The sequence below is a fragment of the Labeo rohita genome, chromosome 8 (assembly GCF_022985175.1).
Source record: "Labeo rohita strain BAU-BD-2019 chromosome 8, IGBB_LRoh.1.0, whole genome shotgun sequence".
NCBI lineage: Eukaryota > Metazoa > Chordata > Actinopteri > Cypriniformes > Cyprinidae > Labeo > Labeo rohita.
Window position 1 is genome coordinate 24,451,343 of NC_066876.1, and position 14,374 is coordinate 24,465,716.

The 14,374-nt window shown below is 36.2% G+C and overlaps 3 protein-coding genes across 4 annotated transcripts; all 3 read left to right on the top strand.

Annotated features, from left to right (window-relative positions):
* The first annotated feature begins 317 nt into the window (after positions 1 to 317).
* On the top strand, positions 318 to 5,756 carry mutyh (mutY DNA glycosylase). The gene is made up of 15 exons (XM_051116989.1): positions 318 to 698; positions 799 to 926; positions 1,457 to 1,496; positions 1,607 to 1,680; positions 1,762 to 1,803; positions 1,892 to 1,963; positions 2,073 to 2,186; positions 3,287 to 3,384; positions 3,477 to 3,621; positions 3,712 to 3,802; positions 3,892 to 4,074; positions 4,163 to 4,308; positions 4,428 to 4,577; positions 4,738 to 4,779; positions 5,376 to 5,756. Exons 1-15 carry the CDS (start codon positions 590 to 592, stop codon positions 5,520 to 5,522), a joined length of 1,581 nt encoding a protein of 526 aa, XP_050972946.1. The 5' UTR covers positions 318 to 589; the 3' UTR covers positions 5,523 to 5,756.
* A 317-nt stretch (positions 5,757 to 6,073) lies between these two features.
* elovl8b (ELOVL fatty acid elongase 8b) lies at positions 6,074 to 9,582 on the top strand. 2 transcript variants are annotated; one of them, XM_051116996.1, is made up of 8 exons: positions 6,074 to 6,241; positions 6,672 to 6,775; positions 6,932 to 7,119; positions 7,212 to 7,292; positions 7,434 to 7,490; positions 8,642 to 8,756; positions 8,912 to 9,039; positions 9,206 to 9,582. In XM_051116996.1, the coding sequence occupies exons 2-8, from the start codon at positions 6,718 to 6,720 to the stop codon at positions 9,371 to 9,373; spliced, it is 795 nt and encodes a 264-aa protein (XP_050972953.1). In that variant the 5' UTR covers positions 6,074 to 6,241; positions 6,672 to 6,717; the 3' UTR covers positions 9,374 to 9,582. The 2 variants fall into 2 exon arrangements, with proteins under 2 accessions (XP_050972953.1, XP_050972952.1); XM_051116995.1 differs by having other exon boundaries at positions 6,710 to 6,775; positions 9,206 to 9,579.
* A 106-nt stretch (positions 9,583 to 9,688) lies between these two features.
* Positions 9,689 to 14,322, top strand: rps8b (ribosomal protein S8b). The gene is made up of 6 exons (XM_051117001.1): positions 9,689 to 9,802; positions 10,251 to 10,357; positions 10,576 to 10,675; positions 12,513 to 12,688; positions 13,202 to 13,331; positions 13,709 to 14,322. Exons 1-6 carry the CDS (start codon positions 9,799 to 9,801, stop codon positions 13,816 to 13,818), a joined length of 627 nt encoding a protein of 208 aa, XP_050972958.1. The 5' UTR covers positions 9,689 to 9,798; the 3' UTR covers positions 13,819 to 14,322.
* Positions 14,323 to 14,374: the final 52 nt, after the last annotated feature.

Genomic DNA, 14,374 nt, shown 5'->3' on the forward strand with positions numbered 1-14,374 from the left:
TACAGAAATGTACTTTGCTGATTAGCACCATTAAATAACCTTATTTTATGTGAAAATGTTAAGGGATGAGCATATATTAATCGTTTTAACCGCTTTACTATTTTTAGATTTTGACATCACATCTATATACATTTTAATGTCTTTTTCAAGGACTAAAAAAAGAGGTTTGCACTTTGTAAACTTGCATTTATGAATGTGAAATTTACATAAAAATAAAATGAAATTTATAATCACTAGTGGTTTACTAGGCTTAAAAAAAAAGCTCTTGACCACGCCTCCTTCTTTAAATATGCAGTGACGAGGCGTTCCAAAATCAGCTATTGGTTCAAAGACGCCCCGCCTTTCAGGAAGTCAAACAAGGCGGGAGCGGTGCTGCTGCATGTTGTGAAAACATGCTCGTCTCTTACTGTCAATAATATTATTGTAATATATGTCGTTTTTAACGCTCTGATGTTGTATTCGTTCTACTTTGTTCTATAATAGCGACCATGTGCAGATACGTTTGTGCTTGATTTTATTTTAAAGTTTTAAGGGAGTTTTAAGTGTCCAACAGGTTTGTTATTAATTAGTAAAAGATAGGTTTAGCGCTATGAGCAGGTTAAGATCTGCAGTGCAGAAGGGGAAGAGAGCAGCTCTAGAAAACACAGAGGTGATCAAATCCAGCAATAAGAAGAAATCAAAGCCTGCTGTTAAAGAAGGTGAGTGGTCCAGTTTGTGCTTTATACATAAAGGCAACTTGATGTTTGCCTTTAAAATGTTATAATGTTTGCGTTTGTATTGATTTCTTATTTCCACCAGAGGAACCATCTGAAACTGAACCCTCATCATACCACTTTTTCCATGATCCAACTGAAATCTCTCTTTTTCGCTCTCAACTTCTGCAGTGGTATGATCAAAATAAAAGAGAGCTTCCCTGGAGGACACTGGTAAAGACATCTCATATTCTTAATTAGTAAAAAAAAAAAAACAATCTAAAAGACTAACGTACGTAATTTTTGTTACCTGACCATGCTTTTTGCCATCATATACAGCTACAGCTGAGATGAGATGCTCATGAAAAGTTATCAGCATTTCTATGCTAGTTTAATGCATTGCAGGAAGAAAATGTTTCATTGTAGGCCTAAAAATATGTTTCACACTGGTAAATTGTTTGTGTATAAAAACACACACACACACCCGGAGCAGTGGGCAGCCATTGCTCCAGTGCCTGGGAGCAATTGGGGGAACGGTGCCTTGCTCAAGGGCACTTCAGTCATGGTATTGAAGGTGGAAAGAGTGCTGTTCATTCACAGTCCCCACCTTCAATTCCTGCCAATGCAGGAATTGAACCAGTGACCTTTGGGTTACAAGCCAGGCTCTCTAACCATTAGGCCATGTTTCATTGCATTTCATGAGCAGCAAAATAATCCTTTTTTTGGTCCTTTTTTGTTTTGGTGTTTGTATTTTGTCCTTTTAGGCTATGACAGAACCAGACGTTAATATAAGGACATATGGAGGTATGAGAAAACTGCTTTAATGTCATGATGATCATAACCTTTTTCAAAGCTGATCAGAATCCTTTCTTCAATTTTTATTTCTTTATTTTTTTTTCTCATGCCGTTCTTAGTGTGGGTCTCAGAAATCATGTTACAACAGACTCAAGTTGCCACAGTGATAGACTACTATAACAGATGGATGAAGGTAGGCGAGCTGACTGACTTCTCCTCTCACAGTACCTCTGGAATGCCACATTTTATGCTGTTTCTGCGTCTTTATTTTTAGAGATGGCCGACTGTGGAAAAACTTGCTGCAGCTACACTGGAGGTGATAGTTAAATCCATAGACATACACAAAATAAACAGACAGAAACATAGTGAGCATCTGACAGTAGTGTGTTATTGTCTCCCTGCAGGAAGTGAACCAAATGTGGGCGGGTCTTGGATACTACTCTCGAGGACGAAGGCTGCATGAAGGTGCTCAGAAAGTAGGTTTAAACACAGTAATGCAGAGTTTAGATATGATTTATATATTTACTCTTATATTTATGTAATCTGCACATATCTGCACAAGATACATAATGATTCTTACAATAGGTAGTGTCAGAACTGGATGGACAGATGCCAAAGACCACAGCAGGACTACTAAAACAGCTCCCTGGGGTTGGACGTTACACTGCCGGGGCGATCAGCTCTATTGCACTTGGACAGGTAACTTTGTTTTGTTAATACATTTGATAGCTGAAATGTACTCACCCTTAGGCCATCTAAGATGTAAATGAGTTTCATGAGGCAGACAGTAGTGAAGTACTCTGCTTTTATAGTACTTTTCAAGTTCTGAAAAGTTACTAAAGTGCTACGTTTTTAATGTTCTTATTTATTAAATGTAAAAAAATCCAACAACTTTTATTTATGAAATGTAGTCTAGTAAAACGTATGCTTTTTTATGCTTTGGAATGTAGTGAAGTCAAAGTTTTCTAAAGGAAAACACTGATAAGTACAGATACTTTTTAAATTTATTTGAGTAAAGCAAAAATACTTCTACTCTCCACCTCTGGAAATTTAGCATTACGTCACTTGCTCACCAATGGATACTCTGCAGTGAATGGGTGCCAAACAGCTGATAAAAACATAATAATCTACAAGTGATTCACACAACTCCCGTCTTAAATTAACATCTTGTGAAATCCATCATGAAGACATTTTGAACGTCAAGCTGTCGCTTCTGGCTAAAATACCAGTCCATAATCCATGATTATGCTTCTTCCATCCCCTGTTGTTCTCTCACAAGATAAACCAAACAGTTTAGAACTGTTTTGGACTGTTTGTAAACTCTGCTTTATTTGTGCATATTTTTCTCCTGATTCAGACAAGATGAATTTTTTTCACTTGAGAAAGCAATATTATGGATGGAGGATTTGTATTTTAGCTGGAAGCAGCAGTTTGAAGTTAAAAGCATCTTAATGATGGATTTGTTTATTACAAGCACACAGTTCTTCTCTTCACAAGACATTATTGATAGACTAGATTCGTGTGGATTACTTCTGAATTATTGTGATGCTTTTATCAGGTGTTTGGACTCTCATTCTGATGCTACCCATTCACTGCAGAGGATCTATTTGTGAGTAACTTTTGTAATGCCTGTCTTTGGGTGAACTACTCCTTTATTAGAATGAATTTACTTGTGTGATCCACTGATAACGTGCCGCAGATCACATTGGGCAGCATTGCATTGTCGGGGTATTAAACACTGTAAATATTTAGCAGTAACTATTTATTTATTTGTTGCAATGGTGTTTGTTGTTCTCCAGGTGACAGGTGCAGTTGATGGAAATGTCATTCGAGTTCTGTGTCGCGTTCGAGCCATAGGAGCAGACAGCACTAGTCCTGCTGTAACAGATGCTTTGTGGTACGTAAAGTTCCATCAAGTTGATGTGCTGTTAAGCAAATCTAGATCTAAGTTGTATAATGTTTGATTTAATTGTGATGTGGTCTGTTCAGGAAAATTGCTGATACACTTGTCGACCCAGAGAGACCTGGAGACTTTAATCAAGCTGTGATGGAATTAGGGGCCACAGTCTGCACCCCGAAATCCCCTCTGTGCAGTCAGTGTCCCATTCAAACCCACTGCCGTGCCTTCAGGAAGGTACTGCTGAGCAGCTCTTATCGAAATACTTCCTTGTAAAACTGTCAAATGACCTATTATATATCATATTTTATGTGTTTTGTAATGTAGGCAAGCATTAAACAAGAGACTGACTCTAAAAGACTTATAAGTAAACTTGTCTCAAAGCTCAACACCTCAGTTCCTGACATAGAGAATTGTTGTAAGTTGTAAAATCTCTTGTTGAAGACTTCATACATCAGCTCTTCAAATCAAAAGCAGTGTCTAATGTATGTTTATATTCTCTGACAGTGGCTGCTGGCAGCTGTGGTTTGTGTCTGTCAGAGGACTGGAATCCTCAACTCGGGGTGCAGAATTATCCAAGAAAGCCTGTTAAAAAGGCTCCACGTGTGGAGCAAACCCTAACCTGTGTGGTGGAACGTCAGCGAGCTGGAGAAGAGATGGAATATCTGCTCACTCAAAGACCAAGCAAAGGTGAAACTGTAGTTTTGGCTGGGTGAACGAGAAAAATAGAATAGAAAATATGAAAAATATGATTTTGGATTATATGGATGTGTTGCAGGACTCTTGGCAGGGATGTGGGAGCTACCCAGCATGCTCCTGGAGGCTGACATCTCTGAGAAAAAATATAAAGCCTTGATATGTGACATGATGCAAAAACTGCTGGAAAAATCTCTAGATGCTAACTCAGTGAAGTTTGTTGGAGAGGTGGGTGTTTTCAAAATTTACTCAACAGATGTATGATTTGCATCTTTGGCAGTGATGTGCATGTTCAGTTACAATGCAGGTGTTTGATATTCATCCATGTCTTTAATGTTCTCTGTCAGGTGGTGCATATTTTCTCCCACATCCATCAAACCTATATTGTGTTTTCCGCGCGTGTGTCTGACTGGTCAGAAGGAGATAAAGAGCAGAAGACCTGCTGGCTCACTAAATCTGCTCTGAAGGAGGCAGCTGTATCCACTGGGGTTAAAAAGGTTGTGTGTATTTTCATAGGTGTCACAGCAAGGCCACACTAACCAGAGTTGTAACCTAAAACATTTTAAAAATGTTTGTGTGTTCAAGAAATGCATTCATAAATCATGTTGTCGCTGTCATTCGCATGTATGTAATCATCTTGTATATTAAATTACACAGATTATGAAGCTCTATGAATCTTCAAGCAAGGTGGACAGCAAGGTAAGTTTTCCTGATTTTGCAGGTTTGGTATTTTCGTATAATTTCTTGATTGATATAGAGGGTTTTCATCAATCGGCCATATTGGTGGCACTGAATGTAAACAATGCCACTGAACTGAATGAAACTCGCATATTTTGCTGATTATTGCTGCTGAAAATGGTCAATTATTGTCATGTTTTGGGCTGTACTAATTGGATGGACCGGGAAAAACATTTGGAGTACTATAGTTTCACGGAAATTTCCAGGGCAAGAAAATCAACATTCGTGTTTGTTCTTATTTCCGGTCAGGTAGGTGAAATATTAGTCTCATATCTTAATACTGCTTGTGCGTATCTTTACCAGTAACTACTAAATTTAGTTTGTCAAAATATTGCGCCCTTTCCTGCTTACTAAGTCTTTATCTATATGATTTATTTGCTTCCACACATTTTTTCAGTGGTTTAGACAGCATCAGTTAGCAGAATGACGTACTTTGTAGTACATTAAACGTGCAATCCATGGTGTTGTTTACATCCGAGTATCGCCAATATGGCCACGCATCCAGGTAACTGACCAAATGGTGGTGTAAGTGCAAACCCTCTTTCACACTCTTTCAGGAAAAGAAGAGAAAACCCAGCCCTGAGAAACAGTCAAACAAAATAAAAAAGCCTAAGGGTGCTTCTACTAACGAAGGACCCAAACAACTCTGCATCAGTAAATTCTTTTCTACTGCAAAGACAACAGCCAAACACCAAAACTGTTGACAGAAGCTTGTTTGTATATTAAGGTTTATGATTTTTGATATGGTCAATACGTACTGTAGTCATCATGTAAATTTGCTATTATGTCAAGACAGTCCCATATAATAACTCATAGTACCTAAAGATTTAATGTTTTATGAGTTGTGTTTTTAAATAAATAATGAATGTGTAATATGAATAATATTTTTAAATAAATCTGACCTGATTTCATAACGCATTTTCTGTTTTTTTTTTTTTTTCCAGCATACTTTTAATTTAACAGCGTTTAGCCAGACAGATAAATTTAATTACATAGTCATGTAAATTTAATTCTCCGCGCCCTGAATGTACTTCCCTCTCAGATACTACAATGTCAAAATAAGAGTCAATGTATATATTTTCTGTAACAAACCTAAGATTATTTCTAATATAACACTTGAGGAAAAATACTTTGTAGCTCTAAAGCGCTGTTAAATGTATCCTTTGGTCTGTTTGTGTAAAGTTCAGATTAATGTATCTGTTTTTTTCAAACGCACTGGGACTTTTAACTGTGAAATAAAACTAGTCATGAAGTCTAGGTGTAGTCCGAAGTTTTTCTCCAACAGTTCAGTGTACTTCTGCATAACAGCTGATAATACCCCATCTTCCACGTTACTCAAATGATTCAGTTTAAAGTTCCCATCTAACTGTGCGACTGACTGAAATCTTTCCCTCAGTGTGATACGTTTGTACTTTCTCCCCAGGTAAGTTCACCGGTGAATTTATGCTGATTGCAAACTTTGCAAAATGCGAAATAATCCAAACACGGATAATAAGATAACTGCTGCTAATGAAAACGCACGCTATACAATTTTTTTCTCATTTGGTTAGACGCTTATTTATTAAAATTAAGTTGCATAAATAGCACTAACGTTACCTGCATAGGTTAAAGGTATCACTCAAAGACAAGACCTCAAATCGGTGTGTTGCAAAACTTGTTTCCTTAACGCGGAAGGTATGCAACTCTTCGCAGTATATCGGATTTTATTTACAACGTGCAAATACGGGATATACTATGGTAACGTAGAAGTATGCAAAGTATAAGGAAATAAATATAGAGAGAGTAAGAGAGCAAAAAGTAGTAGTGGTAATAATAACTCTTGTTTTTACGTGTTTTCTCCTCTTCTGCTACAGTAAATAGACTTATTAATTATAAAGCAATCCTATATTAGGGTCCACTATGGAATCAGCGTGGCAGAGAATGGAGTCCATGCATCGCTGGATTCTTGAAAATGGAGGTATTTATTTTTTTTAAGCATGATTTATTTCTATACCTTGTAATTTACTATCTACATGGAGTAATACTTGTATAATATAAGTACATAAAAACGTTACATTGTAAAATACGAATATAATAATTTGCCGAACTCTTTGTGTTTTCTATGTTATTTTAGACAAGCGGACGGACCCATGGCTTCTAGTCTACTCTCCTGTACCAGTCATCTGTATATTTTTGTGCTATCTTGTTATTATTTGGATCGGACCCAAGCTTATGAAAAACAAAGAACCAGTGGACCTAAAAGCAGTGCTTATTGTGTACAACTTTGCCATGGTCGGTTTGTCCATTTACATGTTCCATGAGGTACATTATGTGTGTCATATATACATACTCTAATTCAGTCCAAGTCCTAATACCCTAGTCATCAAATCTAAAATCCAGTTTTCTTTTCACAGTTCATGGTCACATCTTGGCTGGCAAACTACAGTTATCTGTGTCAACCTGTGGACTACAGCCGCAGTCCACTAGGAATGAGGGTGATTACATCTGTCTCACTTTCTTTTTCCAAATCATGTTTTCATGTTTTCCAAATCATAATCGAATTGACCCATTACTTTATTATATTTACATTCCAGTAAACATGCATTTGTTTCCTATGTATTACTGTACCTTTTCAGATGGCCAGTGTATGCTGGTGGTTCTTTTTCTCTAAAGTGATTGAGCTTAGTGATACAGTAAGTTTTACTATTTTATTGCATTATTGCACGTACAGTTGATGTCAAAAGTTTACATACCCCTTGCAGAATCTGCAAAATATTAATTATTTTACCAAAAGAGGAGGGATCATGCAAAATGCATGTTTTTATTTAGTACTGACCTGAATAAGATATTTCATATAAAAGACGTATACATATAGTCCACAAGAGAAAATAATAGTTGAACTTATACAAATTACCCCGTTTAAAAGTATGCTTGATTCTTAATACGGTGTTGTTACCTGAATGATCCACAGCTGTGATTTTTTTTTTATTTTTTTTTGGTTTAGTGATATTTAGGCAAAATAAGAAAAATGTACACATCCTCATTCTGCTCAAAAGTTTACACCCCTGGCTCTTAATGCATCGTTTTTCCTTCTGAAGCATCAGTGAGCCTTTGAACCTTCTGTAACAGTTGCATGAGTCTGTCAGTTGTCCTCAGTGTGAAAAGATGGATCTCAAAATCATACAGTTATTGTTGGAAAGGGCTCAAATACACAAAAATGCTGAAAAACCAAAGAATTTGTGGGACCTGAAGAATTTTTCTGAAGAACAGCAGGCACTTTAACTGTTCAGGACAAACAAGGGACTCATGAACAACTATCACTATCACAAAAAAAGACAGCGAATCAAGCGTATGTAAACTTTTGAACAGGGTCATTTTTATTCAATTTTATTCAATCCAAATTTATTTGTATAGCGCTTTTCACAATACATATGGTTGACTGGTGACTATGTCAAGTTGATGTACATATGGCAGAGATGTATGGTAAAGATCAATTAATGACATAATCAAACAGACAAAGAACACTACGTTGTAGCTTGGCAATGTTTCTAAGATGGAAGAATGCTGTTTTTGTAACATGAGAAATATGATTTTCAAAAGACATGATTTTTCTAAATTCAACTTATTTTTTCTTGTGGACTAAATGTAAACGTCTTATGCGAACTATCTTATTCAAGTCAGTACTAAAAAAATAACGCATTTTGTATGATCCCTCTTATTTTGGTAGAATAATTAACATTTTACAGATTCTGCAAGTGTATCTAAACTTTTGATCTCATCTGTATACACACCTGTTGTACACGCACAGTTCAAAGACAGATGCTTTCTCAATTTTCACATTCAGATTTTTTTTATCCTGAGAAAAAAGAACAGCCAGCTCACATTTCTACATGTGTATCATCATGGAACTATGATCTTCAACTGGTGGGCAGGAGTTAAATATTTGGCAGGTGGTCAATGTAAGTCAGAAATATGTCTAAGATTAAATTATTAATAATAATACACACAAGTTGAACACTGAACTAATAAACCTAGACTAGACTAAACTTTTCCTCTGTGTTAACATTATATAACATAATACTCAATGTATTTTTTTTTTTTCTTATTCTTTCAGCATTTTTTATTGGGCTGCTGAACACCTTTGTTCATATTGTGATGTATTCTTACTATGGCCTGGCGTCCCTGGGGCCTCACATGCAGAAATATCTATGGTGGAAGCGCTATCTCACCTCACTGCAGCTGGTAAATAAACACATATTAGTAATCTGGTCATTTGAAAAGACTCTTTTAGTCTATCAGAGCCTTTGTTTCACTCATTCAAATTATAATATTTGAATTCAATATAGGGATCCATAAGATTAAAACAAACAACACATAAACAGGGCTGTTAAATAACCTCTCATTACAGGTCCAGTTTGTCCTGCTGACTATTCACACTGGATACAACCTCTTCGCTGAGTGTGACTTCCCTGATTCCATGAATATGGTTGTGTTTGCATACCTCGTCAGCCTCATTATACTTTTCAGCAACTTTTACTACCAGAGCTATGTAACCAGGAAAAGCAAGAAGTCTTAACAGAGTAATTCTACATGATGAGCGGAGGAATCACCCGTCCTTTGACAGACCAACTTGTCCATTGGTTTTCGCATTGCAGTTATATTTAGTCATCAGGACTGAAAATTTGGTTACACCACTGACCTCGTATCTAGTTTGGGTTGTAAATATGACTTATCCAATAAAGATGTGACATGTCTTATTATTACTTTTTGCATTTTGGAGCTTTATGTCATTAACCGAAATTACCAGAATTGTAAATAAAGTGTAATTTGACTTTAAACTCCAAGATGGAAGCTTATTAATTTATCTGCATCGTAAAACAGCTTTGTGTGTCTCTGTTAACAATAGTGAAGTGCACTAGATGGCACCATTTACGTATCTTGACTGCAGCTGCCGATGTTCTCGCAAATTCCCGCGATAATTAGCGTCGACAGCACCCAGGAATGGGTGAGTATTTCGTAACGTCGACTGAATAACCTCAATTACGCAGGTCTTTCTTCAGCCTTGTCAACACTTTATAAACCTTAAATTTACAATCACAATATGACCATAATATAAAGTGTTTGAGATGTGAATAAACAGCTCAGGACTGGCGTTTTTGCGGTGCTCACTGCTTATCGCTGTCAATAGCTATTTTTAGTCTACAGCTCTTCCCGTTTCAGTTTTGCACTACAAACACATTCGCCAAAATCACGTATTAATATTAATTAACTGAACCATATACTCAAATCAAGCCTCGCAATATTCGCGACAGGTGCATTGCAGTTTATAAGCAGCTTATTTCCTGCAAATACAGCAGAGCATTACTTCCTATTAGGAATTTAAAGTAATGACGTTTAGGTGCATGCATCATGTCAGTTTATTTGCTTGTGTTTTTCATCTCTGTTCTCTTCAGGTATCTCCAGGGATCACTGGCACAAGCGTCGTAAAACTGGTGGGAAAAGGAAGCCCTACCATAAGAAAAGGAAGTATGAACTGGGCCGCCCTCCTGCCAACACAAAGGTGCGAGACTTTTGTTGACGCGCGTCAAAAATAAGCATCGGGATATGTGCGTCATTTTGTGTGGTTTTGATAACTGCAGAGACGCAGTCTACTTTCCTAAGTGGTTTAATACAATATGTTGTTAATAGCATCAATTATAGACATAAATTAATATAACGTAAATACGTTGAATATACACAAAAACAAATTATTGTAATAATATTTTGGGAACTCTTTAGATCGGTCCCCGCCGTATTCACACAGTGCGTGTGCGGGGAGGCAATAAGAAATACCGCGCACTGAGACTGGACAGCGGGAACTTCGCCTGGGGCTCTGAGTGTGAGTGCACTTATTTCTTTCTTTCTTTCTTTTTCTTTCTTTCTTTCTTTCTTTCTTTCTTTCTTTCTTTCCTCCTTTTCTTATTATTATTTTCTCCTTATTCTCCCTATTCTCCCTATTATTCAAACTCCAAAAGCAATTCAAATGTTATGTCAGCAAGTTCAGATTTGTGTTATGTTTTGTTCTTTTTTTTTTTTTTTTTTTTTTTTTTTTTTTTTTTTCAACTATAGTATTTAAGATTAAATCTACATTTCTCATTGACCTAAAACTGTCAATATTAAGCAGACATTGCAAGTTTACATACTAAATTATTGTTATTTATTCTGCATATCCTTTATTAGTGACCCTGGAGAACAAAACCAGTCATCATTTTTTTTAAATTTAGATTTATGCATCATCTTAAAGCTTAATAAATAAGCTTTCCATTCATGTATGTTTGTTAGGATAGGACAATATTTGACTGAGATACAACTATTTAAAAATCAAAATATTGAGAAAATCGCTTTTAAAGTTGTCCTAATGAAGTTCTTAGCGATGCATATTACTAATCAAAAAATTAAGTTTTGATATATTTACGGTAGGAAATTTGCTAAATATCTTCATGGCACATGACCTTTACTTGATATCCTAAAGATTTTTGGCATAAAAGAAAAATTTTCACACATACTATGTATTGTTGGCTATTACTACAAATATACCCGTGCTACGGTTTTGTTGTCCAGGGTCACATTTGTCACTTTATTCATTAATGTTGTTAACGATTCCTTTATTTGGTAATTTATAAATTCATCATCATTAATTATCACTTGGAAATTAAAAGGATCATGACATGTTTTTTTTTTTCATTATTTTAATATGTTCCGTGAGGTTTACTTGTAATGTTAAACGGTTAGTTCACCCAACAATTAAAATTAGACCATTATTTACTCACCCTCAAGGCATCCTAGGTATATATGACTTCCTTTTTTCAGGCGAATACAATCAGAGTTATATTAAAAATTGTTTTGGCACCTTCAAGCTTTATAATGCGGTTTCTCTTTATCAGTTCTAAACAAGTCCAATAAAGCGCATCCGTCCTTAATAAAAAGTGCTCCACACGGGGGGGTGAATAAAGGCCTCCAGTAGTGAATCGATGTGTTTTAGTAAGAAACCCTTTAATAACCCTTTAATAAATATTACTGCACAAAAAAGAAATAAATAAATGTGGAGTAATGATTATTTTCAACCCTCGTTCTGATCCTCTATGTAAGCTATGTAACCTGCAGGATGTTCTAATGGTACAAAGACCTCTTATATGCCAAAAGATCATGTGATGACCCCTTAGGTTTTAGAACTACAAACTAACCAGCTCTATTGAATAACTTTATTGACCTTTTAAATGTGTAGGCAAAATCTGTGCGTTTTCATATGTTTTCACCCCCTAACTTTCAGAGGTCTTGCTAACTAATATTTTTATTGGTTGTCAGGACCCTGAGTCTGTGTCAGTGTGTTTAGAAGTATTAAAACCATGAAATGCTTTTAGACTGAGGTCATGGAAGTGGTGCCTGGAAATTTTCTCATAAATTTTGCGTGAAGTCTCTGATGTAACACATCACTGTTAAACAAAACAATTTGCTTGCGCAGGGAAAACTGTTGAATTGACCTGTTCTTAAATGTCTGTCTCATGGGTTGCATGGACATTTTTCCGTTTTTACACATGCCATACATCATGCCATGTGAATTATTTATTCTCTGTGAGCAAATCCAAACATGACATTAGTGAAGTTCTACTCTGGAAGTTCTGTTTTTTTTTTATAATAATTAAAAGTACATGTGATTTTGTCACTCTAACTCACAGGTTGCACTCGCAAAACCAGGATCATTGACGTTGTGTACAATGCCTCCAACAATGAGCTTGTGAGAACCAAGACCCTGGTGAAGAATTGCATTGTTCTGGTGGACAGCGCACCGTTCAGGCAGTGGTATGAAGGTCACTACGCCATTCCACTGGGCCGTAAGAAAGGGGCGAAGCTGGTAAGCTTTCATTTCACAGCTCACAGTATAAATAGATGAGCCATGTCTATTATTAGAGATTGAACCGCCTCAGACAGTTCATAGACCCTTGCATGCATATTGCACATAAAATGACAAGCTTTTCCAAAACCACAAGCTCCAGTGTGTCATCTTTGTATGGTTGCTACAATGCAAGTTTTGACATTTATGTTGACATAAGCAACAGAGAGACTGGCAATGCAACACATTTGAGAATTGTTAAACTTTATGAAATCGAAATAACGCAGAAACACTTTTAAATCCACCTTTAGACTTCAAATTGCGCAACTTTAGAAGTGCACTATGGGTTAGTTCGGCATCTTAAGCAAGAATTAACCAATATCGTTTTCTAATTAAACTCCAACAATCCACACCATGTACAACACCAGAATCTAAATCTCTTGAAGCTTTTAAGTGCGTAAAAAGAAATACGAGATAACTGAGTATTTTGAGGAGTTGCTTTTGTAAATTTACATATGTATCTTCATCCTTCAGACTCCAGAAGAGGAAGAGATCTTGAACAAGAAGCGGTCAAAGAAGGTTCAGAAGAAGATTGATGGACGCAGGAAGAAGAGCAAGATTAGCAGTTTGCTGGAGGAGCAGTTCCTGCAAGGCAAGCTTCTCGGTGAGTTTTCCTTTCACAATCATCTCCACTTTCTTAAACTGGTCATCGGCAGTTGTTTTCTCAACAGCATTAGCTAGAAGTGACACATTCCCATTAGTCCATTCAATCCAAAGCAAATAAACATTACAGTATGCACACTAATCCTTGCTGACTGATTTAGTAATATCACAGGATGTTCTCATTTTTATTATCATTTGAGGCATGTCCCATTAGAACAAGAAACAAGACCAAACTGTGGTCTCTCACCCATTTTTTTTTGTTTTTCCTGCATTGTACATAACCAGTTGGACTGGTCTCAGTCAAAGACAAACCTTTGTTTAATCAGTCAAAGAGTGACAATGCATCTAAGTTTGTTTTTTGCTGTTCTGCTGTGTCAGCCTGTATTGCGTCCAGGCCTGGGCAGTGTGGCCGAGCAGACGGATACATCTTGGAAGGAAAAGAACTGGAGTTCTACCTCCGGAAGATCAAAGCCAAGAAAGGCAAATAGACTTAAGCAATATAACAAGAGCTCTACAGTATGAGCACTTACGGGTGAAAATGACTATGAATGTGAAAAAGAAAATGTAACGATTAATGATTTCCTAATCAGCTAAAAAAAAAAAAAGCTTTTCCCTGAAACGTACAGCTTAAAATATACCGCACTTTCACTCACCTGTGTGATCACTTCTGTATCCCGCACTAACTGCACTTTTAAGTTAGAACTTACTATTACTAATTGGGTTTTTTGTTCTATTTAGTCTTGTCGTTGTCGCTTTAGCTCATGTTTTAGAGTCCAAATTAGGTAAATCATACATAATGACAATAAAATGATTAAATCTTTAAGGTCAATCAAATTAGTGTGTAAAATGTGAAATTATGAATAATTATTTTCTCTGACTGTATAAAACTAAAAGTTTAAAATTCTAAAACATATAAAACTTAAAGTTGAAGTCTTAAAGGCTTCTGAGTGTAGAGCTCTGATTACATGAAACAATAAAATGTACTCATTTCAGTTTTTTGGAGTGCTGTTTTCTATAGTCTCAGTTGTGATATTTAGTAATTAT